The following is a 26057-nucleotide window of genomic DNA, read 5'->3' as shown; positions in this document are numbered from 1 at the left end:
TCCCCTTAACATCCATACAAGACCCAAAGGGCCTGGTAATGGACTTGGGGGTACCCATGCCGTTTATCTCACTGATTTTCATCCATATTGCCAGGACAAGACATTACATTAAAGCCGCAAGCAGTTTTAAATGACTTTTTTCCTTTAAAAATGTAATTTTGTGCAGAGACTGTTCTAAGCACGGGAAACACACGCTACTTTACAGGCATACTATAGACACCCCCCAGGTACGATATATAAAGGAATATTTCACTTTTTTTTTTTTTTACTTTAAGCATCATTAAAATCACTGCTCCCGGAAAACGGACGTTTTTAAAAGTTTTTTTGCATTGATAAATGTCCCCTGGGGCAGGATCCGGGTCCCCAAACCCTTTTTAGGACAATACCATGAAAATTAGCCTTTAAAATTAGCACTTTTGATTTCGAACGTTCGAGTCCCATAGACATCAATGGGGTTCTAACGTTCGTGCGAATTTTCGGTCCGTTCGCAGGTTCTGGTGCGAACCGAACCGGGGGGTGTTCGGCTCATCCCTACGCTGAATCTATGAATATGAAGAAATGTACAATGTGTATGAGTATATGTGAAAATTGGGGGAAACGGGTGGGTGGGAACCCTGAAAATGAGCCGACGTAGGATCAGGCAGAGGAGGAGGGATAAATACCCCTCAGACTCCTCCTACAAATACAGGCTAGCCCGCGGCCAGCCTTCTTGCTTGTAGTCAGAACCTTCACTTGGAAATGCGATACCCTGACTACCAAGGCCTGAGGTGTGCCTTGGCCTAGCTGGTCAGTACGCCTAAAAGAGGGTAAAAAGATCCAAAAGTAGGTGTGATAAGAAAGCTTGATGAGGGGTAGGTAACAATCCATGTAGTAGAATAGCGCACGCCCGGATGGCTTCAGTATTCGAATCCGGTATGTATCAGCTATAACAGGAGGAATACCAGCATCCCATGAATTGCTGATAAGCCTGATAATTCCCTGTTTGGAACCTGTGAACACTGCCCAGAACCCAAATGAATGTCCTGTAAATGATTTGATCAAGCCTGATTTCCGAGAAAACACAGACATGAGAATGAACTGCTTGTAGTGAGAGGATGCGTGGGGGAAGGGAGCAAGGCTGACCCAAGGAATAATTGCAGAGAAGATCGAATACATCAAACGTACACCAGTTAAGTAGCTCTGTGAAATTCCCATGAACCCCTGGCCTGTCTGTCCATTCTTGGTATGGGGAAGTTTGAGAGGGTGAGCAGCAAAAATGGATGAACTGACAGGAGTCTGCAGGGGTCTGAAGTGCTGGATACCTGATGGAAATGTTGATAGTGTTGGCTGATAAGGCCAATGCTGTGGCAATATGCATCGATAAACATGGAGAAACCATACCAAACACACAGAAAACTGGTCCCACATGATTTAAGTCGGGTCGTGCTTCTGCTTGTGACCTGACAACCGCGTCAGAGTCCTGAAACAGGGGAAGGAGGGCCAGACTCCATCCTGGGGAATAAGTCACATGGCATGGTTCAGCATACCCAAGTGACTGTAAGCCCCCCTTTTGGTACAGGCTGGGATCAGACAAAAGATGAATGGTCTGACGTACCTGACCAATTACATAGTAGGTGAAAAAAGACACAAGTCCATCAAGTTCAACCTACGAAATTCTCGAGGCAACCTCGCAATCGAGCGATTAGAGCCGAGAGTGGAACCCAGAATAATGATGACATTTGGCCCGAACCTACCACTTGTGTGTTGTCAAGGGGACTTTGGCTCAGCACACACCCTGAGAGAGACTGCAGATCCCTGGGCAGTAACCAGGGTCTCCATGCAACAGGAAATCAACTAATTAAATAACCCCTGATCCCCCTGCAGGTATCCAAGATCCAATGGAGTGTTTGGCAAAGGTGACAAGGCAGGGACTGCTTTTTGAGCCAAGGTTAACCCAGAGGTGAAATGACATTTGGGCCATTTATCTTGCCCTACCAGCGGGCAGGTCTGATAGAAGTAGCTTCAAAGCATTGGTGATATCAGCTTGAATTACCAATACACCCCCCTCCCTTTACTGTAGAAAGTGCTGAATCGCCAAATCCACGGACGAGTGCTTCGATGAAAATTTCTGCAGGAAAGAAGGCAGCCAAATGTAACAAATAATGTTGGAAACATGCCATTGGACACCCCGGTGGGCCGACCCACCACCTTCAGAATGAAAGGTGAAGAAACGGACCAAGCACCCCTAGGAAATTACTGCCTCCAGTAACTAGATTGTCAATGAACGCATGACTGTTTGCTAAAGCCAAGATACTACATACGAAAGACTCGATGAGATAGTGATGAGGCACGTGTGCAGGCCTGAAAATTCCTCTAGCAGGGGCTGTCTGAAGACCGGGGATGAGAGATTCCAACAGAGCCCCTGACAAGGAATATTACATGGCTCAGACAAATTGAACCAGAAGGCCTGACAAGACCGATGGACTAAGGGGATGCCAATCTTGCCTGTAGGAATGTAGGAAGAGCAGGAGCTGGGGGTGCGCTGACACTCCACCTCTGACCGAGCGAGTTACGATCACCTCATCCTCTCTTGCAACCGTAACAGGCCATGGAGAGAATATTTGGCCCACATGAATCTGTGTTAAAGAATAATGCCCAGAACATGTATGTTCCATGCTGGTGGAAGGGAGTAGCTGGGACAGAATTGGAAACAATCCGAAGCTTTCCCGGCAGTGGACTGAAAAGGAAAACCCCTGTGACAAAGCTCCGATGTGTGCATAAGTATGGACCAACTCCTTAATGATGAAGTGCTACCATGCTCTGAAACCCCCACGTGGGGTTGAAGGGATAAATGTGAATTAATTGCTTCTGCAACGTGCGGCATTCCCAAACCCAAGGAAACACGAACTAGAGAAAGTGACAACAGACAACCAGACATGAGAATACCACCCCTCTGTGCCTACCTGAGTATAAGGACGTAAGCAGTAATAACAAGACCACAGCACGTGAATGAACCTGATGATGACCTCCACCCAAGTGTATGTAGTAAGTGAGCCTGAGTAACCTGCAGCACAGAGACAGCTAATTAAAATGTAACACTCAGGGCCGGTGTATCCACAGACCGTGGTGGGTAGTCGTACAGGTGTAATGAAGTGAAACGTGCATCGTATGACGTGTGGTATATGGGCGAGTAGATTGTGGTCAACAATAATTTAAAAAATGAAACCTTATATGCATCGTAGACGTGACAGATCCTGAGATGTGAGCACTAGCTAACTAAACCCAGGTATACGAAGAAACCTGAACGACAGATACGATGAGACATGGAAACAAACGAAGATGAAACGGCTGATGATGTATGCCGTAGCTACATAGCACCGACATGCTACGACAGAACATGCTATGACAGAACCACACTATGACAGAGCCACGCTATGACAGAAGCACGCCGTGACAGAAACTGCTATGACAGAACCGTTGTGACTGAACACGCTATGACTGAACGCGCTATGACAGCACCCGCTATGACTTAAAACGCTATGACTGAACACACTATGACTGAACACTTGACAGCCGCGCTATGACTGAACACGCTAAGACTGAACACGCTAAGACTGAACACGTTGTGACAGCCCCGCTATGACTGAACATGCTATGACTGTACATGCTATGACTGTACATGTTATGACTGAAACACACTATGACTGAACAAGTTGTGACAGCCCCGGTGTGACAGAACACGTTATGAGTGAACATGCTATGACTGAACACGCTACGACAGCACCCGCTATGACAGAACCGCTATGACTGTACACGCTATGACTGAACAAGTTATGACTGAACACGCTATGACAGCACCCGCTTTGATAGAACCACTATGACTGAAACACGCTATGACTGAAACACGCTATGACTGAACACGGTGTGACAGCCCCGCTGTGACAGGACACCCTATGACTGATCACGCCATGACAGAGCATGCCATGACAGAGCATGCCATGAGAGAACACACCATGACAGAAACACGCTATGACAGAAATACGCTGTGACAGAAACACACTGACAGGAATGATTCAACAGAACTGATGGCAAGGAAACATGTGAAACGACCACGGTAGTGTAGCTAACCTACCCACCAGCCCCTTCATGGTACTGCCCACAGCGACCCCCCCACCGCCCATGGAAGCTTGCAGGGAGACATGCAGCAACAGGCCTCACACAGTGCTGGCCGGTGAACCTGCTGGTCAGCACCCACTCCTCCGTGAATTGATCATTGTACCTTACTTCCCTTTATTTATTGCTATGGGTTATAGCACTTGCATATATTGACTGCTATGTTCCTGGAAGTGACTATGGAAAGTATACAGCAATACTAAAGGAATGAGGAAAGCTCGGCCAGGACAGTAGACAGAGACCTCCCCAGGTATGCTGTAGTGTTAAACCAGAGATGGAAGAGTGATAGTTTCAGAAACATCCTGCTGCTGCGCTGTGGATGGGGGGCAGCAGTGTTATATTAGGTTTCATGCACTGGTTGAATGTTTTTAATATGAAGTGGAAAATACCACTTTGACCACTAGATGGGTATAGTTATCATAGAAATATCCTATGCCACCTGGCCAATTTAGCACATTCATTTTTAAAGGGAGAGCTAATTGTTGGGGTGCTTTATAAGAAAGGGAATAGTTTTCTTTTTTTTTTTCACAGACTACAGTAAATGACTGACTGTTGACAGTAAGGATATATTTTGACAGTATATATTATTCCTTATTATTCACAATATTTTTTTCATTAGCAATGCATGCCTGAGAAATAAAACAAAAAAAACCCTGCCAAGAGTTACTGTTCAGTATATGTAAAAGAAATTGCTGTAACTGGGTTTTGTATCAATAAACTATGTTAAAACATATGCATAAAATAACCAGTCTTTAACAATATATATTCTCAACCCATCACTTTTTTTGTAGCTGTTCTCCAGCCAAATTGAAATCTCTGATATTTGGCCTCTTTCCTATACTCACCTGGGTGCCCAAGTATAACTTAAAGGAATATGCACTTCCAGATCTGCTTGGTGGCCTGAGTGCTGGCACTATACAGGTACCACAAGGTTAGTAATACATCTATTGCATAATGAGAAAAAGTCAATGACATCAGAAAAAAAGATGTTGCCATTGTTTTTTTGTTTTTTTTTCATTTTGATACAGGTATGGCTTTTGCTCTTCTTGCTAACCTTCCCCCGGTGAATGGCTTGTACTCTTCATTTTTTCCTCTTGTGATTTATTTCTTCTTGGGAGGAATCCCACAGATGGTGCCAGGTACGATATTGCTGACATGTTATACCATAATTTAATTACCTATTTCATTTAGTTATAGTATTCCTTTCTTAAAATTATTGTTTTCAAAGGTACCTTTGCTGTCATTAGCATCATCGTGGGAAATGTGTGTATGCAACTGGCTCCAGAATCTAATTTTCAGACATTAAACAAGACTACAAATATTACTGATACAGACACTGAAGCAATGAATGCTGCCCGAATGCAAGTTTCAGCCACGCTGGCATGCTTAACAGCTGTCATTCAGGTAAGTGTGGTAACCTGAACCTAAACAAATCCACCAAGGTCCACAAAAATTTCAGCAAATCCATTAAAAAATGTTCAGATTGTGAATTTCCACACTACTCTGTTCACTCTTCCCAGCAATTTCTCCATGAAATGTCACTAGCTCCCCTTGGCATTGACAGCAGGCAATGGGCGGACTCTTTCGCCAATAGATAGCCTGCTATCAATCACAAGGAGAGAGTGGACCTGATGGGAAACTGTTCCCTCAGCTTCTCCATCAGGCCCCACCCACTGTTAGTATCACTGGTTGCTAGGAGCCTGTTGACTGTGAGGCTGTTAGTGTTCCTAACAACTAGAGAGAGGTGGGGATAGGATGGAGTACTAGAGACAAAGATGTATATCTGGTAAACAGTGTTTGTTATCTACTAACTGTTGGTAATTCTTTTTGGATTTACTGCAACCATAGTATCAAATGGTGCAAATGCTTTATTGAATTCTCCTGAATGAGTAAATGGGCACAACAATGGTACAATAGCATACATTTCTGGCTAGTAATTTTTTTATTTCTTACAATTCGGCTTAGGCCTCATTCATAAGGGGCATACTAAAGCATAATGAAAGACAACAAAAGATCCTCTAGGTCTCCCTTTTTCTATCTTCAAAAAGCAGTGATCTAGGGGGGGTCTCTAGTCATAACATAATGAATTACCTAGGAATAAAACAATTCTAGTTATTCCAGAAATGGAATAAAAAAAGTTATTCCAGAAATGGAAAGGGTATGTATCTATACGCCACAATTCTGATAGCCAAAGCACTGTATAAATCCCCTTTATTATACACAAATATATTTTTAAAAACAGTGTCTAAACAACCTCCACTGGTACTACAAATGAATGACCAAGTGCATATTGTATATAGGTTAAACACAAAGTATTTGACGTTGCAAGGATAAACTCCTATATATACAATGTGATGGCCAAGCAGCAAAATTGTGTCCATATGAGGATCCTGTATTGATGGATCAAATACAACACATGCAGTGTCTATATAGAGACTCGTGTCTAGTGATATAAAGGTTCATGAACTTTGAGAGTCACCATGGATTTGTAAAAGTGTTGTTGTGTGGTCTAGAGGAGGGCCCACTAAATGAGGAGAAAGGATATGCAGATGTTCAACCACCTCCCTCGCACACTATGGCATAATAATAAAGTGTGTTTCCAGAAAGTTGTTGGTCCTTAGTTTGAACAGTATAGATCACACACATATTAGTTGATGGCTAATGAGCAATAGCATGATCGCATGTACACAGGTTGATGGCTAATGAGCAATAGTGTGGTCACACATACATAGGTTGATGGCTAATGAGCAGTAGCGTGATCCGGTGGAGGGTTATGAGCTCAAAGGACCTCCCTCACACGTTATGCTGAAAAGCTTGTTCATGCATATATGCACTGGATGATGGTACAGTATGTCAAAGTTCCTGGTGTGAACACAAAGATCACACATGCAAATCCTTTTATAGGTCAATGTAGAAGCGTGTTCCAGGGGAGGACTCCAACCATAGAAATCTTCCATACCTCCCTCACATGCCTTTGTAAATCACCACGTTTTCATCAGTGGCCTACAGAGTAAATACCAAATCTCAGAAAGAGGATTGGTCTTTAATCACCTCAATACAGGGCACTTACACCCCCTTCCTGCCTAGGCCATTTTTCAGCTTTCAGTGCTGTCACACTTTGAATGACAATTGCGCAGTCATGCTACACTGTAACCATGTGAAATTGTTATCATTTTCTTCACACAAATAGAGCTTTCTTTTGGTGGTATTTAATCACTCCTGTTTTTTTTATTTTTTCCTAAAAAAAAAAAGACCAAAAATTTTGAAAAAAAAAGTTTTTCTTAGTTTCTGTCAGTAAATTTTGTAAATAAGCAATTTTTCTCCTTCACTGATGGGCTCTGATGAGGTGGCACTGATAGGCTGCATTGATGAGGTGGCACTTATGGGCACTGATAAGGCGGCACTTATGGGCACTGATTGGGTGGCACTGATGAGGAGGCACGATGAGGCACTGATGAGGAGGAGCATCCTCATCCATTTTCACAATGTAACTCCATCATCCTCACCCCCACCCAGAATCATCCATCCCTCTCCACAATTTATTCCTGCCCAGAATCATCCATCCCTCTCCACAATGTATCCCCATCCCCACTCAGAATTATCTGCATTCCCAAGAGGGAATTTGGGTTTGGTTTACATGTAAGAAACTCTGTGGGCCACTAATGGATACACGGATACGGATTTACAAAGGCGGGAGGTTTGAAATATTTCTATGGTTGGAGTCCTCTGGACCACGCTTCTATAACCACTTCAATACCAGGCACTTAGACACCTTCCTGCCCAGGCCAATTTTCAGCTTTCAGCACTGTCGCAATTTGAATGACAATTGCGCAGTCATGCTACATTGTACCCAAACAAATTTTTTATCATTTTGTTCCCACAAATAGAGCTTTCTTTTGGTGGTATTTGATCACCTCTGCTTTTTTTTTTTTTTGCGCAACAAATAAAAAAAGACTGAAAATTTTGAAAAAAAAAAACAAGTTTTTCTTTGTTTCTGTTAAAAATTTTTGTAAATAAGTACGTTTCCTACTTCAATGATGGGCACTGATATGGCTGCACTGACGGGCACTGATACGGCTGCACTGATGGGCACCGATGAGGTGGCACCAATGAGGTGGCACCAATGAATTGGCACTGACGGGCACTGATGATGGGCACTGATAGGCGGCACTGATGGGCACTGATAGGTGGCACTGATGGGCACTGATAGGTGGCATTGGTATGCGGCACCAATGGGCACTCATAGGTGGCACCGATGGGCACTCATAGGCAGCACTGATGGGCACTCGTATGTGGCATTGATGGGTACTTATGGGTGGCACTGATGGGTACTTATGGGTGGCACTGATGGGTACTTATGGGTGGCACTGATAGGTGGCACAGATGGGCACTGATAGGTGGACACTGATGGACACTGATAGGTGGCACTGATGACACTGATTGGTGGCACTATTGACACTAATGGGTGGCATTGCTGGGCATCACTGAATTATAATAGTGCCAATCAGTGCCCATTTGTGGGCACTGATTGGCACAGATTGGGCACAGACTGGGCACATGTGGATGGCCATGGGGTACATACCTGGCCATCCACATGTTGCCCCCTTCCTTGGTGGTCCTAGTGGTGTCCCTGGTGGTCCAGTGTGGTCATCTGAGGGGGGGCTGCACTGATAAACAATCAGTGCAGACCCCCCCGTCAGGAGAGCCGCCGATGGGCTCTCTCAGGAGAGCCGCCGATCGGCTCTCCTCTACCCGCGTCTGTCAGACGCGAGTGAAGAAAAGCCGATCAACGGCTTTTCCTGTTGACATCGTGATCAGCCGTGATTGGACACAGCCGATCACGTGGTAAAGAGCCTCCATCGGAGGCTCTTTACCAAGATCGGTGGAGTGGTGTGTCAGGGCATGTTATCCTGCTGGACGTCATATGATGCTCAGTCAGGATAACTGAACCACCGCCCGGCCGTCAATCTGCTATAGGCCGGGCGGGAAATGGATATTGACCTATAAAAGGATTTGCATGTGCGATCTTTGTGTTCACATCAGGAACTTTGACATACCATCATCCAGCGCATATATGCATGAACAAGCTTTTCAGTATAACTTGTGAGGAAGGTCATATGAACTTGCAACCCTCCCCCGGATCACGCTACTGCTCATTAGCCATCAATCTATGTATGTGTGATCACGCTGAAGGGGTTTTAGGGTACTTCAGGTACGTGACAGACCACCCACGGGTTAATATTGCTGACCACCGAAGACCCCCAGTATCTTTAAGGGTCCTATTCATTCTTTCTACAATGCCTGAACTCTGGGGGTGATATGGGATGTGAAATTTCCAGTCAATCTTCAGTGTTTTCACTAAATCTTGACACACTTTGACTATGAAGGCAGGACCATTGTCTGCCTTCATTTGCAGAGGGCAACCGCACCTTGGGATTACCTCCCATGCAAAGATTCTAACCACTGTTTGTGCATCTTCCCTTGTGGTAATGAACACTTCCAGCCTGTCACGGAACGTCCCACACTCCACTTGAGTGCTTCCGTCATATACCACTTCCTCCCAGTCTGTATACAGATATCAGATATTCCAACCTCTCTGAGCAGAAAACAAGGCGACACTTGCTTCACTGCTAACATGGACTGTTTATTATGAATCAGTTACAAGATTTTATATGCCGTTGGAACCTCCTCTAACAATACAACTGTAACTTAATTAACATGAGCTAATTATCTAATCCTTTATACAGCCTAGGTGACTGAGACATGACCTTTCGCCCAGACTTGTGGTCACCGAGCTTCATACAGTTATATCAACACAATAGCAGTCGTCCCGTCTCCTACATTGTATAGAGGACAATGTCATTAGCTCATTCAATTAACATAAACACAGGTTAATGACACCAGCATCTCCTCACAGGATGTGTCCCAACAGAATGAATCAGTCTTATCAGCAGGGGGCTGCTGGAGGAATCCCCCCTCCCTCTTCAGGGACACAAATCTACAGTAAGGAGTCCCCATACAATATATACATATATACACGACTGAGTCCTATTAGTACAGTTCAGCCTGGATTTCTCATTCACCTCACAAAGAGTATTGTTCCATTGAAAATCCAGGGCCCATAATCAAATGGCAACAGGCTTGCATACAGTCCTCTCCAACAGCCTCTGTTCTGGCTAGATCTGTGACACAGCCATCATGAGAACATATCTACTATCACAAGTAAATATTTCTGTCTCTTGCCTAGTTTGGGCATGTGTGTAAAATCAATTTGAAGATGAGTGAATGGTGTGGATGAGTAAATTAGGTGTTCATGTTTCACTTTGTGTGGATTCTTTGGATTATTCCTAAAGCATGTAACACATCTTGCAACAAATTATTTCACTAATGAAGGAAGTCCTGGAATGAAAAAATCTTTATCTAGTAATTCACATGTCATCTGCCAGCCTCTTTGTCTCACCCCATGATATTGTGAGATAAATAAAGGTGTGCTAGCTACAGGTATTCATGGCTTCCCCTCATGGCAGATGAGCCCTGATTCAGGGCTCTTCTGTACTCCTGATATGTTCCATTGTTCAATGTCCTGTGGGGTAGCATGTACCTGGAGGTCAGATAAGGTTAGGTCTAGAAGGGGCAGCTCCGGAGCCAGGGAGGGCATCTGTATCGTGGCTACCTGCCTGTTATCTACTTCCTTAGCTATTTTATCTGCCAGTGCATTTCCCCTAGCAATGTCATCCTGCTGTCCTGTGTGTGCTCTGAAATGTAGGATGGCTATTAATTTTGGAAGTTGTATTGCCTCTAAAAGAGTCCAAACACAAAAAAAACAAACTCAGCGCTGACCCCACAAACAACTTTCAAATGTTCACAGTCTATATAGAAAAAGTTCTCTTGCTCTAGGTGCTTTAGCTCTCTCAAAGATCCACTGGGTGGCGGACTTAATCTGAAATATACAAGGAAAAGAGAGCGCACGGTTGCCCTAGTGTAATACCGTTTTAATGATACAAATGCAAAATCAAATAATAGAGGATTGTACTCACAAACCTGGGACTTGGATCGCATGTACAGCAGGATGTATGTCTCCCTTCCTGGCCTGTATGGCTGGGTTGGCTCCCAAAAACGAGTGGTAATGATGTGGGATGTCACTGCAGACTCTGCTTCCTCATCTCGTCAGGCTGTGTCTGCTGTGGGGCATGCGCACGGTCCAGCTGGCACTGCATGACGTCACTCGCGGCAGGAGAGGAAAGACAAGGTGAGTGAAGTGTCTCCTCTTTCGCTAACAAAATGGTATTGCCTCTAAAAGACCTGTAACCAAAGTAGAATGTGAGATGGATTTATCATCAGCTGCTATGCAACCCCTCCTTTGCCAGATAATAATCGAAAATTGTGTGCCGTACCGAATGCATATTTTGAATCAGTGTATATGTTCACATCTTGTCCTGCAAAGAGCTGACAAGCTCTTGTGAGCGCGATCAGTTCTGCTGCCTGGGCTGACTGAAAAGGAACTGGGTTTGCTTCCAATATTACATCAGGTAGCTGGACTACTGCATAGCCTGCATGATATGTGGTGTCATTTGGTCTTAAACAAGAACCGTCTACAAATACATTTTGTGCAATAGGGAGAGTGATTGAAGACATGTCAGATCTGGGAGATGTGTCTTGGTGTATGAGGTCAATGCACTCATGCTGAGGCGCTACCTCATCCTCTTTACCTTTCAGCCCTAGTAAGGCATTCAGTATAGGAGCGGGATCGGAGTTGGGTGATGCATATTTTATCTCAAGTTTTGGGTTGGACAGCAAAATCCCCTCATAGCCACTCAGCCTTTGAGCTGAAATGTGTTGAGTGTGAATGTTCTTTGGTAGAATGGAAACATTGTGGGTAGTGTGCAATGTAGTGTAGTGAATGAAGTAGCCATTTCCACAACCATTGCACAAGATGCTAAAGCTCAGTGACACGTCGGCATTCCCTGTACTGGCATAGGCACAACCCTTGCAAAAAATGCAATAGGGCAAAGTTTACCCCCATGTTCTTGCTCTAGGACTCCCGCCATTGTTTTACAATTGTCTCTTGCAAATAAATGAAACATTTTTCCATACTCAGGTAATCCAAGTCCAGGGGCAGTAACCATTGCAGTTTTAAGGTACACAAAAGCATTACACATTTCATCATTCCATTTTATACAGTCAGGCATGTCAACATTTGTGGTTTGTCTCAGGTTATCATAGTAGGAACAATCAGATATCCATTGGCAGCAGTAACCAATCATACCAAGAAAAGACAGCATATCTTTCTTAGTGAGTGGACGGGACAGACCCACTAGAGCCGTAGCTCTCTTGTGACTGAATTTCCTCTCTCCTTTGGTGAGCACAAAGTCAAGGTACTCTACAGTTTCCTGACACCATTGTAGCTTTTTCTTAGAGATCTTGTGACCATTATCTGCTAACCAATGTAACAGATCTACACCATCCTTTTTGCATGCAACCTGGCTTGGACTACACAACAATAAATCATCAACATACATGTAACAAGACTGAACCATGGCAGGGAGTCCAGGACCGCAAGGTTGCCTGGAAGACCACCGAGTAGACTACTGGGGAGTCCACATAACCCTGGGGCAATCTACACCATGTCATTTGGTGATTTCTAAAACAAAATGCAAGTAGTGGATGTGTCTCCTGGTCCATTGGGACCGAAAAATATGCGTTCGTTAAATCAATCACAGAAAAATATTCATCATCGGATGGGATGAAGGTTAGGAGTGATTGCACATCAGGCACTATAGGTGCGATGGGCACAACCAAGTTCTTTATAGCCCTAAGATCCTGTACAAACCTATAACTGCTATTCAGATTTTTCACTGGATTTATAGGTGTGTTAAAGAGCGAGACTGTCTATTTTAGAATTCCCTTTTTTAAGAAATTGCTCCACCATCGGTGCAATTCCTTCCTCTTTCTCTTTTGACAGGGGATATTGTTTGTGATAGACAGGCTGTGCCCCCTCTTTTAAAGTGGCTTTGTAGGGGGTGCAGGAGATGAGTCCCACATCGAGTGCGCTTTCTGATCACACTCTCTCAAGATCTGCTTCAACTTCTATATTTAGCATTGCAGGGCAGATTGGGAACTTCTTTGAATGTGCAATAACACCATTTCTTTTGTCATTTCTAGTTTAATGCCTAATTTTCTCATTAGGTCCCTTCCAAGGAGATTCACAGGGCAGTTTGGAATTAACCGAAACTCATGGCGGCACAGTGTCCATCCATCAGCATCTTGGTACACCGGGGGGGGGGGGGGGTTTAAAAGTTTTAGTATCTATCCCATTAATCCGTTAATTCCCACCGAAGGCTCAGCATTCATCATCTCTCCCCTATAAAAATCCTCACTCAAGGTAAACTTTGTAGCACCACTATCAGGTAAGAATGGAATCAATTTCTCGCAGACATATAATGTCACGATCGGTTGCTCCTCATAGGAATGAGAGATAAGAGGGAATGCCGGGATACCACCTTTAGGGCAGCTTCATTGCTGTTGTTGGCTTGGCCAGTAAATGGGGTATTTAGGTCCTTGTGCTGGCTGGTTTGATTGCTGTTGGAACCTATTTTGTGTGAATGGTAAGGGCTGGTAAGGTTGGCCCTGGGGCTCATAGGGGCATTGGTTTCTCTAATGATCCTCTGCTCCACAATTGAAACAGTGAGATCTGATGTTACCTGGGGGGAAATGTACGAGACCTCTACTGAGGTTGCCAGGGGGGGAATTGTGCGAAACCTCTGTCCTTACCCCTAGCTCTTCCCCATCCTCTCCATAGTCCCCCTCCTCCCCACTGTCCATCTATCCCGGGGGAAGATCATCTATTTAACCATTAGACCCATCTGTGGCTTAAGGTTGGATAAGTAAGTCTGTATCATCAAACTAATCATATCATCCCGAAGCGACAGTCCTGCCTCCTGTTTCCAAACCTCCATGAACCTCTTCCAAAACTCCAACGCTGACTCACTTGACTTTTGCTTACATGATATTGCAGTGGGGAGGGAGGATTTATTTTGAAAAACCCTCTTTAACTCAGCTTCAACTTCTGTCCACATTTTCTCTCTCCCATCTTCCCTGTTTAAGGGATACTCACCAGACTTTACATTCAAAGCAGAAATGATTGCAATGGAGGATACCTTAGCCCAATTCCACACTGTAGTGTGTCCCACTATGCTGTCAATAATTAAGTGCATGTCCTCTTGTGTGTAATTCCTGCCTTTACAAGCCTTTTTTAAGTATGCTAATGTACCTCCGGTTGAAACACCTATTTTGGGGCAATGTTTAATTATTTTATTAATCTCATCTATGTCTATCTTTTTTTTAACATATCATCTCCTATGGACATGAAAGGGAAACTTGCAGCTTCCTCATTCTGGGTGACAGGGAGAACATTACTCCATCTTGCACTGCGTGGAGTTTTAACAAGCGTAGTAACGATCTGTTTAGATTTCAGGTACAACTTCCTAGCCTCCTTCATCTTCTTGTCATATTCTGTGGGTGTGAGGGGGACCTCCTTAGAAGCCCACTGTTCACCTGTCTCTGTGTCAGATTCATCAGACGAACAATGAGGGGATGACTTTGCTACAGATTTTGCTATAGTGGGGGCTGCTTGTGTCTCCGGAGCTTTCTGTGGTTTGTTATATATTGCTCCGCTCTTGGTACGGGGTGGGGTGCTCACATCAGGAGTTTTAGCTTCCTTAACAGCTTCCTCTTTTTTTACTTTCTGTTGGGCTCTTTTTACTGTATGAGCAGGTGTGGGTGCTTCCCCCGAAGCCTCGGTCTCACAGTCCTCATCCCCTGCATCAGTTATGTCCGGTGCACTAGAGGTACCATTTCCTGATGGCACCTGGGAATCAGTCCCCCCCCCCCCCTTGTACTTGTGCTTGTTGTTGGATAGGAGCCTGCACTGCCTGTGAAGCAGAAACCTGCACAACCCATGGCTCTGAAGCAGATGCCTGTGCTTGCCTTCGATGTGTGGCATGGTGCCCTACCAAGAGATCCATATCTTCCATTGTAAGACTCGGATAGATCTGAGTCGCATAAGGTGGAGGATTAGTGTTAAATGGGAAGGGAGGAGCGGTTGGATCTGATCTCTTTTTATCTATCTCACACGTATGTTTTCTTCTAGTATCCTCATCACTTGGATTAGTGATGGATTTATTCTGTTTCTTATTATTTCTTTGAAACCAATAAGGGGCATATTTCAACCAAATCTCACCAACCTTCCTCATATACTCCATGTCCCACCGAGGGTCACCGGAATACCATGGAAAAGCTTTCTTATCACCCAGACATAAACCCTTTACCATATACATGTGAAATTCACTGTTATCCCCCTCCCGAGGGAATGGATTGCTACTGTGCATACTCTCTGTCTATCCAGCCAAATTAGACACCCAGGGGTTTACAAACTCATAATTAGTTCAACATACTCTGGCTACATAATCTCTACAATACTCTCCAAGATTAAGGGGAGGAGGAAATTTTCCCTGTGACCGACCCATTAATACAGTGAAAGTTGGACTGCCTTACCTCACAGTCCGTGTTTCACACAACAGATTATCTTATACCCTAATGATTATCTTATACTCTATGCAATGCGACAGACAAGAAAAGCAAGATAGAGCAAATCAGAGTTTGCGGGCCCCGGTGGTAATTGCCTTATTAACACCATGTCCATATTAACACCAACACTTTTCCCTCCTTCCCAAAAGGAGTGTAGTACTACTTATTAAAACTTTTTATCAGTCCTACCAAAGGACACAGGCCTACCCAAGGCCACTTATAAGGCATGGTCTGTCTCCCTTCTTAACTAAATTTAAGAGACTAAGGTTTTATCAGAGCTGAGGCAAGAAAACAATTTGACAAGATAACACAAAAAATTGCTTACCACAGTTGATCACCTTATCTCAGCGGTGCCTCCATTTGAAGGGGTTTTAAGGTACTTCAGATACATGACAGACCACCCAAGGGTTAATATTGCAGACCACCGAAGACCCCCGGTACCGTGAGACACTTTCAAATGAACATGAGATACAAGGAGTACGTTCAAAGAAAATGCCTACATTATTGGGCGTGTATACAGCTTATATTTGTGTAGCGGGCACCTACTTTTAGGTAGGTGACCCTTTTTGCTAGCTTTCTATGTCAGATAACATATGGACAGGCTTATGTTATTACAGCAGGCCTGTTGTTTTCAATTACCATTTGAGTGGCAGGTAGTTTATGTGACAGTCTCGACCAATCATTGATTTGCTTGGTAATGCCCGGGACTCTCATTTAAAAAGGGGTCATGTGGTGTCCGGGGGAGTTCGAGTCCAGTCCTGCTCTGAGGAGTGAGAGAGCCAGTCTGGTTCCCAGAGGGGGAGGTGGAGGTTTTTCCCCTCCAGGGAGCCAAAGGAGCTTCACCTTTGCGAGAAGGGTGAAGAACCGGTCCTCATGGAGGAACAGACGACATCTTACAGTATGTAGTCGCTGATGTCGTTGGCCGCCCCTGCGGGGAGGGGAGCGGGCCACAAAGGAGAAGAGGAATTAGGAATCATTGCGGGAGAAGTAGAGTCAAGCGGAAGGAAACTGGGTGATCGATCGTTTAGGAGCGACACACGGGCTATTGGTCAAGTGAGTGAAAAGCCTAAGGGAGAGGTACTGTCCAGAGGCTGAGGGATGTTGGTACGCAAGTCAGCAAGACAGGTGGTTGTGGCCTGTGACTTTGGGTTCAGCATTGCCCCTGGATTCCAATCAGTCAAGCGGGAGAGGTCATTCAGAGTGACTCTTATCGTTTATTCTCTCTCAGAAATTTACTTCCATCTTCCCTGATAAAGTAATCATCCAGTTTTGAATCGCTGTCACCCGCAATGCTGTGAGTTTTTGCAAGTGAAGCAAGGAAAAGATCAGAAATCAACCAAAGAGCATCTCAAAGAAAGTCCTTCCCCATCCCAGTTTATATTGATGAATAAAGCATTAAGAAAAAGCATTAAAGACTGTGACTTTTAAATCTATGGGCTGCAAGGGTTGAGTGGTAAATGTGAATTACGGATATAACAATTATTTAGCTGCTCCTTCAGGGGTAAGCGCTGCATTTGGTTCAGCTTACCAATCATAATAGGGGAGGGGGGAGTGGTTAGTAAAGGAATAAAATGATATTATGTATAATTAAACAATTCAGCAATATATGGTTATACAAGTTTATAACCCCTAAAAACATAGTCAACATAAGGTTACAAAAAGTGAATAGGCCATCTGGCCATGACTCATAAGTCATGCATCCTGTCCCATGGCCTAAAGAACAAGGAACAGGAAAGACAGACTAGACCACAATTTTATATAGAGTATGAATGCTTGGGCAAGCTGTTTTCTTGTGTGTTCTTGCAAAATGCGGTTACAAAGCTGGAATGACAGAATAAGCTAGAGTATAAAGTCTGAGACTAAATTAAAGCTATATGAGGGCAAGATGGAGTCACATTGGTTTGGTCATATTACTGCACATGCTACTGCTCATTAGCCATCAGCCTATGTATGTGTGTTTAACCTCTGTATGTTCATCAGCTCATCCCCCACAGTTATAACCCTTTCATATCACTTGACCCTCCCTCCTAGATTGTAAGCTCTAATGAGCAGGGTCCTCTGATTCCTCCTTATCGAATTGTATTGTAACTGTACTGTCTGCCCTAATGTTGTAAAGCACTGCGCAAACTGTTGGCGCTATATAAATCCTGTATTATAATAATAACAATAATGTGTAACCATGCTACTGCTCATTAGCCATCAACCTGTGCTATTGCTCATTAGCCCTCAACTAATGTGTGTGATCTATATTGTTCTCACTAAGGCCGGGTTCACACTGGTATGACAAACGCTCCGACATTTGGAGCTCATGTTGCATGACGTGTGAAAATCAATGTTTCCCTATGTGAGCTGTCTTAACTGGTCTGACACAAGTTGGTCCGACTTTCAAAATCCTGCCTGCACTACTTTGGTCCCACTTTGATCCTACTTCAGCCCATTGAATATCACTGAAGTCGCATCAAAGTCGGATTGCCGCCTTAACTGATCCAACTTTGGCATGTGACTTGTGCTCTGATGATCTTGAAGGGGAACTTCGCGCCAAATTAAAAAAAAAAAACGGCATGGGTTCCCCCTCCAAGACCATACCAGACCCTTTGGTCTGGCATGGATTGTAAGGGGAACCCCCACACCAAAAAAACAGCGTGGGGTCCCCTCCCCAAAATCCATACCAGACCCTTATCCAAGCACGCAGCCTGGCAGGCCAGGGAAGGGGGTGGGGACGAGTGAGCGGATCCCCCCCTCCTGAACCGTACTAGACCGCATGCTCTCAACATGGGGGGTGGGTGCTTTGGGGCAGGGGGGGCCTTGCGCCCCCCACACCAATGCACATTGTCCCCATGTTGATGAGGACAAGGGCCTCTTCCCGACATCCCTGGCTGTTGGTTGTCGGGAGCTGTGGGCGGGGGGCTTTTCAGAATCTGGAAGCACCCTTTAACAAGTGGGCCCCCAGATCTCGGCCCCCCCACCCTATGTGAATAAGTATGGAGTACATTGTACCCCTACCCATTCACCTAACAAAAAAAGTGTCAAAAATAAAACACAGTACATATGTTTTTAAAGTTAATTTATTGGGGCAGCTCCGATGACTCTTCCGACTTCTTCTCCCCTTTCCGGCTCTTCTCCCTCTTCTGGCTACATCTTCTACCTTTGCCAGCTCTTCTCCCTCTGTCCGCTGTCTTCTGCCTCTGCCGGGTCACCTCCCCATCATTCCGGGGTGGTGACATCATAAGGGGTGGGGCCTCCGGGGACGTCACCCGGTGACCCCGCCCCATGCCAATATAAGTAGTGGCACACTGCGCACCCAGCATTAAAGCGGGAGAGAGCATTGAGTCAACATCGGAAGAAGAACAGAGAGAGAACACAGCGGAGAAGACCCGGCATAAGAGCGAGAAGACCCGGCAAAAGAGCAAGAAGTCAGCGGGGAAGACCCATCAGAGGCAGAAGACAGCGGATAGAGGGAGAAGAACCAGCAGAGGCAGAAGACGTCGCCAAAAGAGGGAGAAAAGCCGGAGAGGGGAGAAGTTGGAAGAGTCGCTGGAACTGCCTCAATAATTTACTTTAAAAACCTGTGTACTGTGTTTTATTTTTGACACTTTTTTAGGTGAATGAGTAGGGGTACTAGGTACCCCTACTCATTCACATAGGGTGGGGTGGGCCCCCTTGTTAAAGGGGGCTTCCAGATTCTGGTAAGCCCCCCGCCCGCAGACCCCGACAACCAATGGCCAGGGTTGTCAGGAAGAGGCCCTTGTCCTCATCAACAGGGGGACAAGGTGCTTTGGGGCAGGGGGGCGCAAGGCCCCCCTGCCCCAAAGCACCCCCCCATGTTGAGGGCATGTGGCCTGATATTGTTCAGGAGGGGGGGCGGTCGCCTGTCCCCACCCCCTTCCTTAGCCTGCAAGGCTACGTGCTTGGATAAGTATCAGGTATGGATTTTGGGGGGACCCCACAATGTTTTTTTGGCGTGGGGGTTCCCCTTACAATCTATGCCAGACCAAGGGGTCTGGTATGGTCTTGGAGGGGGAACCCATCCTGTTTTTTTCATTTTTTGCGTAGAGTTCCCCCTAAAGATTCATAACAGACGCAAAGTGCCTGGCATTGTTGTGATCAAAGTCGGATCCCGTTCATTGAAGTTGGACGGATGTCAGACTTAAAGTCACAGGGCAAAGTTGGATCCACAGTCCTACTATTGTCGTACCAGTGTGAACCCGCCTAGGGACCAACAACTTCCTGGAAACAGACTTTATTATTATATCGTAGTGTACGAGGAAGGTGGTTGAACATCTGCATAGCCTTTCCCCTCATTTAGTAGGCCCTCCTCTAGACCACACTAGACATGTGCAGATCAGAAAAATGTGTTTTGTTTCGGATATATTTGTTATGTTACTATTTTCGTATCGGAATTCGTTTAGTGTTGTTTCGGAATTAGTTTCTTTCCATTTCTTTTTCATTAAATTTTGTCTCCTTCATTAATTTTCTACCGAATTCCAAATTTTTGGAACGATTCAAATTTGTATAGGTCGAAAAATGTTCAACCAATTTGAGTTCTGTGTGAAGAATAGCTGGTTGTTAAGCAGCGGGCCAGGAAGCCAGCCGCTGCATCCTTGATGATCGATGACTCATCAGCTGTCAGCAATAGAATAGAAAAGCAATAGAAAATGCTGGTAAAAAAAACAGACCCTTAGGGTCTGGTGTGGATTCTAAAGGCAACCCCGCTCCAAAATTTAAAAAAAAAAGGCGTGGGGTCCCCTCCAAAATCCATACCAGACCTCTATCGGAGTATGCAGCCTGGCATGTCAGGAAATATGATTTGGTGGGAGCGAGTGCCCCGGAACCATACCAGGCCACATGCCCTCAACATAGGGGGGTGGTTTGGGGTGGGAGGAGCTTTGGGGGCTCTTCCCCACCCTGGGCTGTGCTTGTGGGGATCTGCAGGTGGGGGGGCTTATTGGAATCTGGAAGCCCCCTTTAACAAGGGGGCCCCCAGATCCCGTCCCCCCATGTGAATGAGTAGGGAGTACATAGTACCCCTACCCATTCACCAAAAATGTATAAAAAGTGAATAAAGACAGTACGCAAGTTTATGACAATTTCTTTATGAAAAAACAATGCCCCCCCGATGTAGATCCATCTCACACCACCCGCCGCACCCCAAAAAAGAAGAAAAAACCTCCAGCCTTGTTGAATGCTACCTGCGGACTGCCTGCTCCTCTGTCTAACATTTCTTAAATAACTAAGGGGCAGAGTCACCTGATGATGTCAGTGGGTGGCTCCACCCCCTGTGACATCACCGGTGGAGTAGGCATTAGGCGGTCAGCCGTCGTTGTGGGTGGAGCTTTTTTTCCAGGTCCAACGGTGGCAACGGCATGATTGATGATGCATGTACATCGGGAGACATTGTTTTTTTATTTTTTATTTACATTTTTAACAAAGGACTTTTCAAAAACCGTCTGTTTTTCTTTATTTTTGACACTTTTCTGGGTGAAGTAGTGGTGCAATGTACCACAAACTCATTCACAAAATAATAATAATAATAATAATAATAAACCTTATTTTTTAAATGTTTTAAAGTTTAAAACATTTATTAAAAATTTCAGACAAAACAGTAAGTGTCAAACAGTACAGTGCTGAGTATATCATAGAACCATATGGTTCTAAGTCAGAAGAATTAAAGCAGTGACAATTAAATCATCAACAAGTAAAAACAATTTCTGATCATGTAAGAGTCAGAGTAAATCGCTTGGAGCGTGGCATTGGCCAGTATGCAAACCTGATCCCTGTGGTCGTAACATAGAATATCCTGATTACCCAAAAAGGGCCGGTATTCTAGGCTGGACATACTGCAACCTGGAGGTACTCAGAATTATAGCCCAGTATTTACTCGAAGGAGTCGACTGTCACCCCTAGGAAGCTCCAGGCACTCCACCCCTTTGTCTAGATCCCCCCCAGGTCCCACGCCCTCCCCCCTATTTCCGTCACCTGTCCATAGGGAGGTGTGACTAGTGTATCATTGCCCGGGCTGTGGGTTTACTCCAGCCCCAAGTATCCCCTGATTCCAGATAACAGGGGAGACTTCATTCTGGATGCCAGCCTCAAAATAACTCATATTTAAGCTTAAGGGTTGCAAGAAGCCTTGCTTTAGGTAACAGGAGAGAAGGAACAGAGTGTCACAGACAGAGAAGAGGAGAAAACGTGTGAGGGAGAGAGGAGAGAAAAGAAAGTGTTAGAAAGTGGGTTCATGGTTTTCCAGAATCTGCCGTGGCTCTATGTGGGATTCCTGGGCAGATTGGGATATTGCTGTAGGAGGCCCAAGGTTCCCAAATGGCGTTAAATTTCCCTACTGTATCATGAAGTTTCACTACTATATTTTCTTGTGTCATTATCCAAGAAACTTTCCACTTGAACTCCTGGAAGGATATTGTGGGGTTTTTCCAGACTTTGGCTAGCGTAATTTTAGCACCTAGTAAAACATAGTAAGTCAGAGCCTACTGATGTTTTGGTAACACAAATATGAGGTGGTTTAGCAGAGCTATATTGGGGTCTTGAGTGGCCGTGGTATTTGTTAAGACCCTAATGGTGTGGAATACCTTCCTTCAGAAGGCTTTGATGCGGGGACATGTCCACCATATGTGGAACATAGAGCCCTCCATCTCGCATCCCCTAAAGCACAAGGAAGAGGTCCCTGGGTAGATCCTTGCCAGTCTGGAGGGGACATAATACCACCTCGTCAGAACTTTGAGGCTGGCTTCTATAAGAGAAATGTTGAGGATACCTTCAAATGAGCGCTGAAACGTGAAAAACCAGTCCGAGGTAGTCCAGGAGCAGCCGGTGTCTTCCTCCCAGGCCCGAGCATATGACGGAGTGTCCTCATTTTTTGCCAGGGCTGAGTAGATCAGTGAGATCACTCCTCTCTGATCCAAAGTGTTTGAGCACCAGTGTTCATATGGGGTGATTGTGGGGAGATCTCTTTTATTGGGCCAAATAGAGTGTAGGAAATTAGATATTTGGGAGAATCAGAATAATTCCGAATTGGGCATTTCTAATTTCTTCCTGGAGTTAAAGTAAGGGGGCCAGCCTAGGAGAAAAAATGGCCTATTCGGTAAAGGCCCTTGTCTGTCCACCATTGGAAGGATTTAATATGCATACCCGGTGGGAATCTTGTGTTATGGAAGATGTGCGATAATGGCTTCAAGGGTGAGATCAGCGAGTTTTGTGTGTAGAGAGTGGAGCACAGAGCAATGGAGTGGGAGAGGGTAGGTGACATGATAGCGGGTCTGGATTTTGGTTCGCACCAAAGGAGGTAATCTATGGTGTTTAAGGGCATGGCTGGTCTTTCCATGGATATCCAGTCAGGCTTCGGGCCCCCAGAGAAAATTGTGGATATTTGGGACAGTTGAGCAGCTTGGTAATACCACCATAAATTCGGCAGGCCCACCCCACCCTGAGATTTTTGTCAAATTAGAATTCTTGTGGGGAGTCTATAGCCTTTGTTACCCCAGACAAAGTGCACTAAAGAGGACTGGAATTTAGTAAAATGTTTCTTAATCGGGATCGGGAGAGAGCGAAATACTGTAAATACAGTAAGCGGGGGAGCAGAGTCATCTTAACCGCATGAACTGTGCTCAGCCAGGTTAGACCACACTTCGACCACCTCTCCAGGTCCCCCATACATTTATGTATAATCGGGGGGTAATTCGCTTGGAAGAGATTGTTGATTATCAGGGGTGAGTTTGACGCCAAGATACGGTATTGCGGTAGGTGCCCATGAGAAGGCAAAGTTGTGTGTAAGCTGTTTGAGCAGGTCCGGGGGAACAGATATATTTAGAGTTATCGATTTAGACATGTTGACCCGCAATCCGGAGATCTTGCTAAAGTTTTGTAGTATTTTATAGACCGTAGGCATAGAAGTCAGTGGGGAGGTGAGAAAGAGGAGAAGGTCATCTGCATACAGTGCGCACTTATGTTCCTGGTTACCGCAGAGTACCCCCTTGACATCAGGACTCGATCTGATTGCTATGGTCAAAGTTTCTATGGCCATTGTGAAGAGGAGGGGGGAGAGCGGGCATCCCTGCCTGGTGCCCCTGCCAATAGGGAAGGGTTCCGAGTATCTACCCATTAGGCGAACTTGGGTGAGCAGGGTTGAATAAAGCGAGTGTATTATGTTCAGGAAGTATGGGCTGAAGCCCCATCTACTAAGTATCTCAGACAAGTAGGCTCAGTCCACTAAATCAAATGCTTTATGAAGGTCTATTGAGTGTAAAAAACCCTTTTAGGGATCCCCCCTCAACCTGTGATTGGTGTAATGAAATAATATCTATTGCTCTCCGGATCTGGTCCGGTCCCTGTCTCCCAGGGATGAAGCCCACCTGATCTTTGTGAATGTAGGAAGATATAAAACTTGCTACTCTATTTGCAAGAATCTTGGTCATTATTTTTATGTCGTTGTTGATAAGCGCGATCGGACGATAGTTTCTGACCTCACTTGGGTCCCTTCCCGGTTTCGGGATGACTGATATATAGGCAGAGTTGAGATCAGTTCCTAGAGGGGCTCCATCCCTGAGAAAATCGAAGAGCCGGGCCAGGTGCGGGGCAAGAGTTTGGCCAAATTTTTTGTAATATCCAGTGGAGAACCCGTCCGGTCCAGGTGAGGATCCCAGTTTAAGGAACTTGATGGTGTCCGATACCTCCTTGGGAGTAAAAGAGCTCTCCAATAGCTCCCTATGGTCCCTAGTCAGTGATGGCAAAGGGAGGTTATCCAGGAATGTGTCCTGAAGTGGTTGGGGGGGAGTTGGCACAGTTTTGTACAGATCAGAGTAGAACTGTAGAGTGTTCATGATTTTTGTCGGATTTTGTGTTAAGTCGCCCGAAGCGGAACAAATTTTGGGAAAGGCTAGTGTGCAATGTTTAGGGCTCAGCTTGACAGCAAGTCTGGAGCCAATCCCGTCTTTTTGGGAATAGTATTGCGCCCCAGCCTATCTGAGGTGTTTCTCTGCCGCAGTCGTAAGGGACAGACTGAGAAGAGCGCGAGCTGTGTCTAATTTCGCCAGTGATTGGTGAAGGGTTGTGTTTTTGCGCCTTCACTAGATGGCGGAATTCCTCCATATGTTTCTGGGTATCTGCCCTGTGTTCTGTTTTAAGTTTTGATGCAAGCTGAATGAATTTCCCCCTGAGTATCGACTTGTGTGCCGCCCAAACGGTCGACAGAGAGACCTCATTGTTACCATTGTCCAGGAAGTATTCTATAATAGCTTGCTCTAGTAAGGAGCATTGTATCGGGTCACTCAGGAGGGCCTCATTTAGAAGCCAATGATAGGGTCCCCTAAATCCCGACGGTTACTATCCGTGATCTGACAAGGGGGAAGCTACAATCGAGGATCCTCTGATTAACGGGATCGTTGTGGAGTGTGTGAACCTGTGGTCTATCCTGGCAAAAGAGCCGTGGGGAGCTGAAAAGTGGGTGTAATCTTTCATATGGGGATTAAATTCTCGCCAGATATCCACTAGTCCAGCAAGTGAGCAATTTTTGCGCTTTGTTTAGAGGGGCGTTTGGGTTTCGGTTTCCCGCCTGCAGATTTGTCTAGGGAGAAAGCAAAGGTGGTGTTGGAGTCTCCGGCAATGAAAATTAGACCCTTAAAGTGCTTCTGCAGTTTAAGAAGCAGAGTTTTAAAGAAATGTTTTTGGCCCTTGTTGGGGGTGTAATATGTAACAAAAGTATATGTCTCCCCATTGATAGAGCTGGACACCAGAAGGTAGCGGCCTAATGGGTCAGCTATAATTTGGAGTTGAGAAAGGTTGATATGTTTAGCAAAGCAGATAGCCACCCTCTTCGTTTTGATATCTGCGGAGGCTATAAGAAATTGGGGTATCTCTGGTGTAGGAATGTAGGTTTATATGGAGCTGGGAAGTGGGTCTCTTGTAGTAAGACGACATCCGCGTGCATGGACTGGTACAGTTGAAAGAGTTTCCTGCGTTTGATGGGGGAATTGAGTCCCTGGGTGTTATGAGTGATAATTTTGAGAGTTTGGGGTGTGAGATTTGTGTTAGTCATGGATCAGAGGTGAGAGACCTGTGGAGGAAACGTATCCTACCTTCTCCTGGAGAAACGTAGACACGCAGGAGCCAGGTTGACAGTTGAGTCAATGCCAAGGGAACCTGGAGAGGTGAACCAGAGGCAGTTGGAGATCCTTGAATAGCTCATACAAGTGAAGGTGAAGCTGAGAAAGAAAGGGGTGAAAAAAGAGAAAGAGGTTAAACAAGAATAATCATGCGTCAGACTACTAATGTAAGCAATATAACTTAAATAACACAGTACCTGGGGGTCC

The 26057-nt window shown here is 45.2% G+C and overlaps 1 protein-coding gene across 2 annotated transcripts in view; it reads left to right on the top strand.

Annotated features, from left to right (window-relative positions):
- Window positions 1–26057, top strand: part of SLC26A9 (solute carrier family 26 member 9) — a 659312-nt gene that overhangs the window by 182672 nt on the left and 450583 nt on the right. For both annotated transcript variants that reach the window (XM_073615875.1, XM_073615876.1), the window contains exons 3-5: window positions 4944–5083; window positions 5181–5291; window positions 5381–5556. In XM_073615875.1, the coding sequence (XP_073471976.1) occupies window positions 4944–5083; window positions 5181–5291; window positions 5381–5556 (427 nt within the window). The remainder of the gene's footprint in view (window positions 1–4943; window positions 5084–5180; window positions 5292–5380; window positions 5557–26057) is intronic.

The sequence above is a fragment of the Aquarana catesbeiana genome, linkage group LG02 (genome assembly GCF_042186555.1).
Source record: "Aquarana catesbeiana isolate 2022-GZ linkage group LG02, ASM4218655v1, whole genome shotgun sequence".
Classification (NCBI taxonomy): Eukaryota; Metazoa; Chordata; class Amphibia; order Anura; family Ranidae; genus Aquarana; species Aquarana catesbeiana.
The sequence above is the reverse complement of the archived record's forward strand: the minus strand, read 5'-3'. Positions and strand labels throughout refer to the sequence as shown.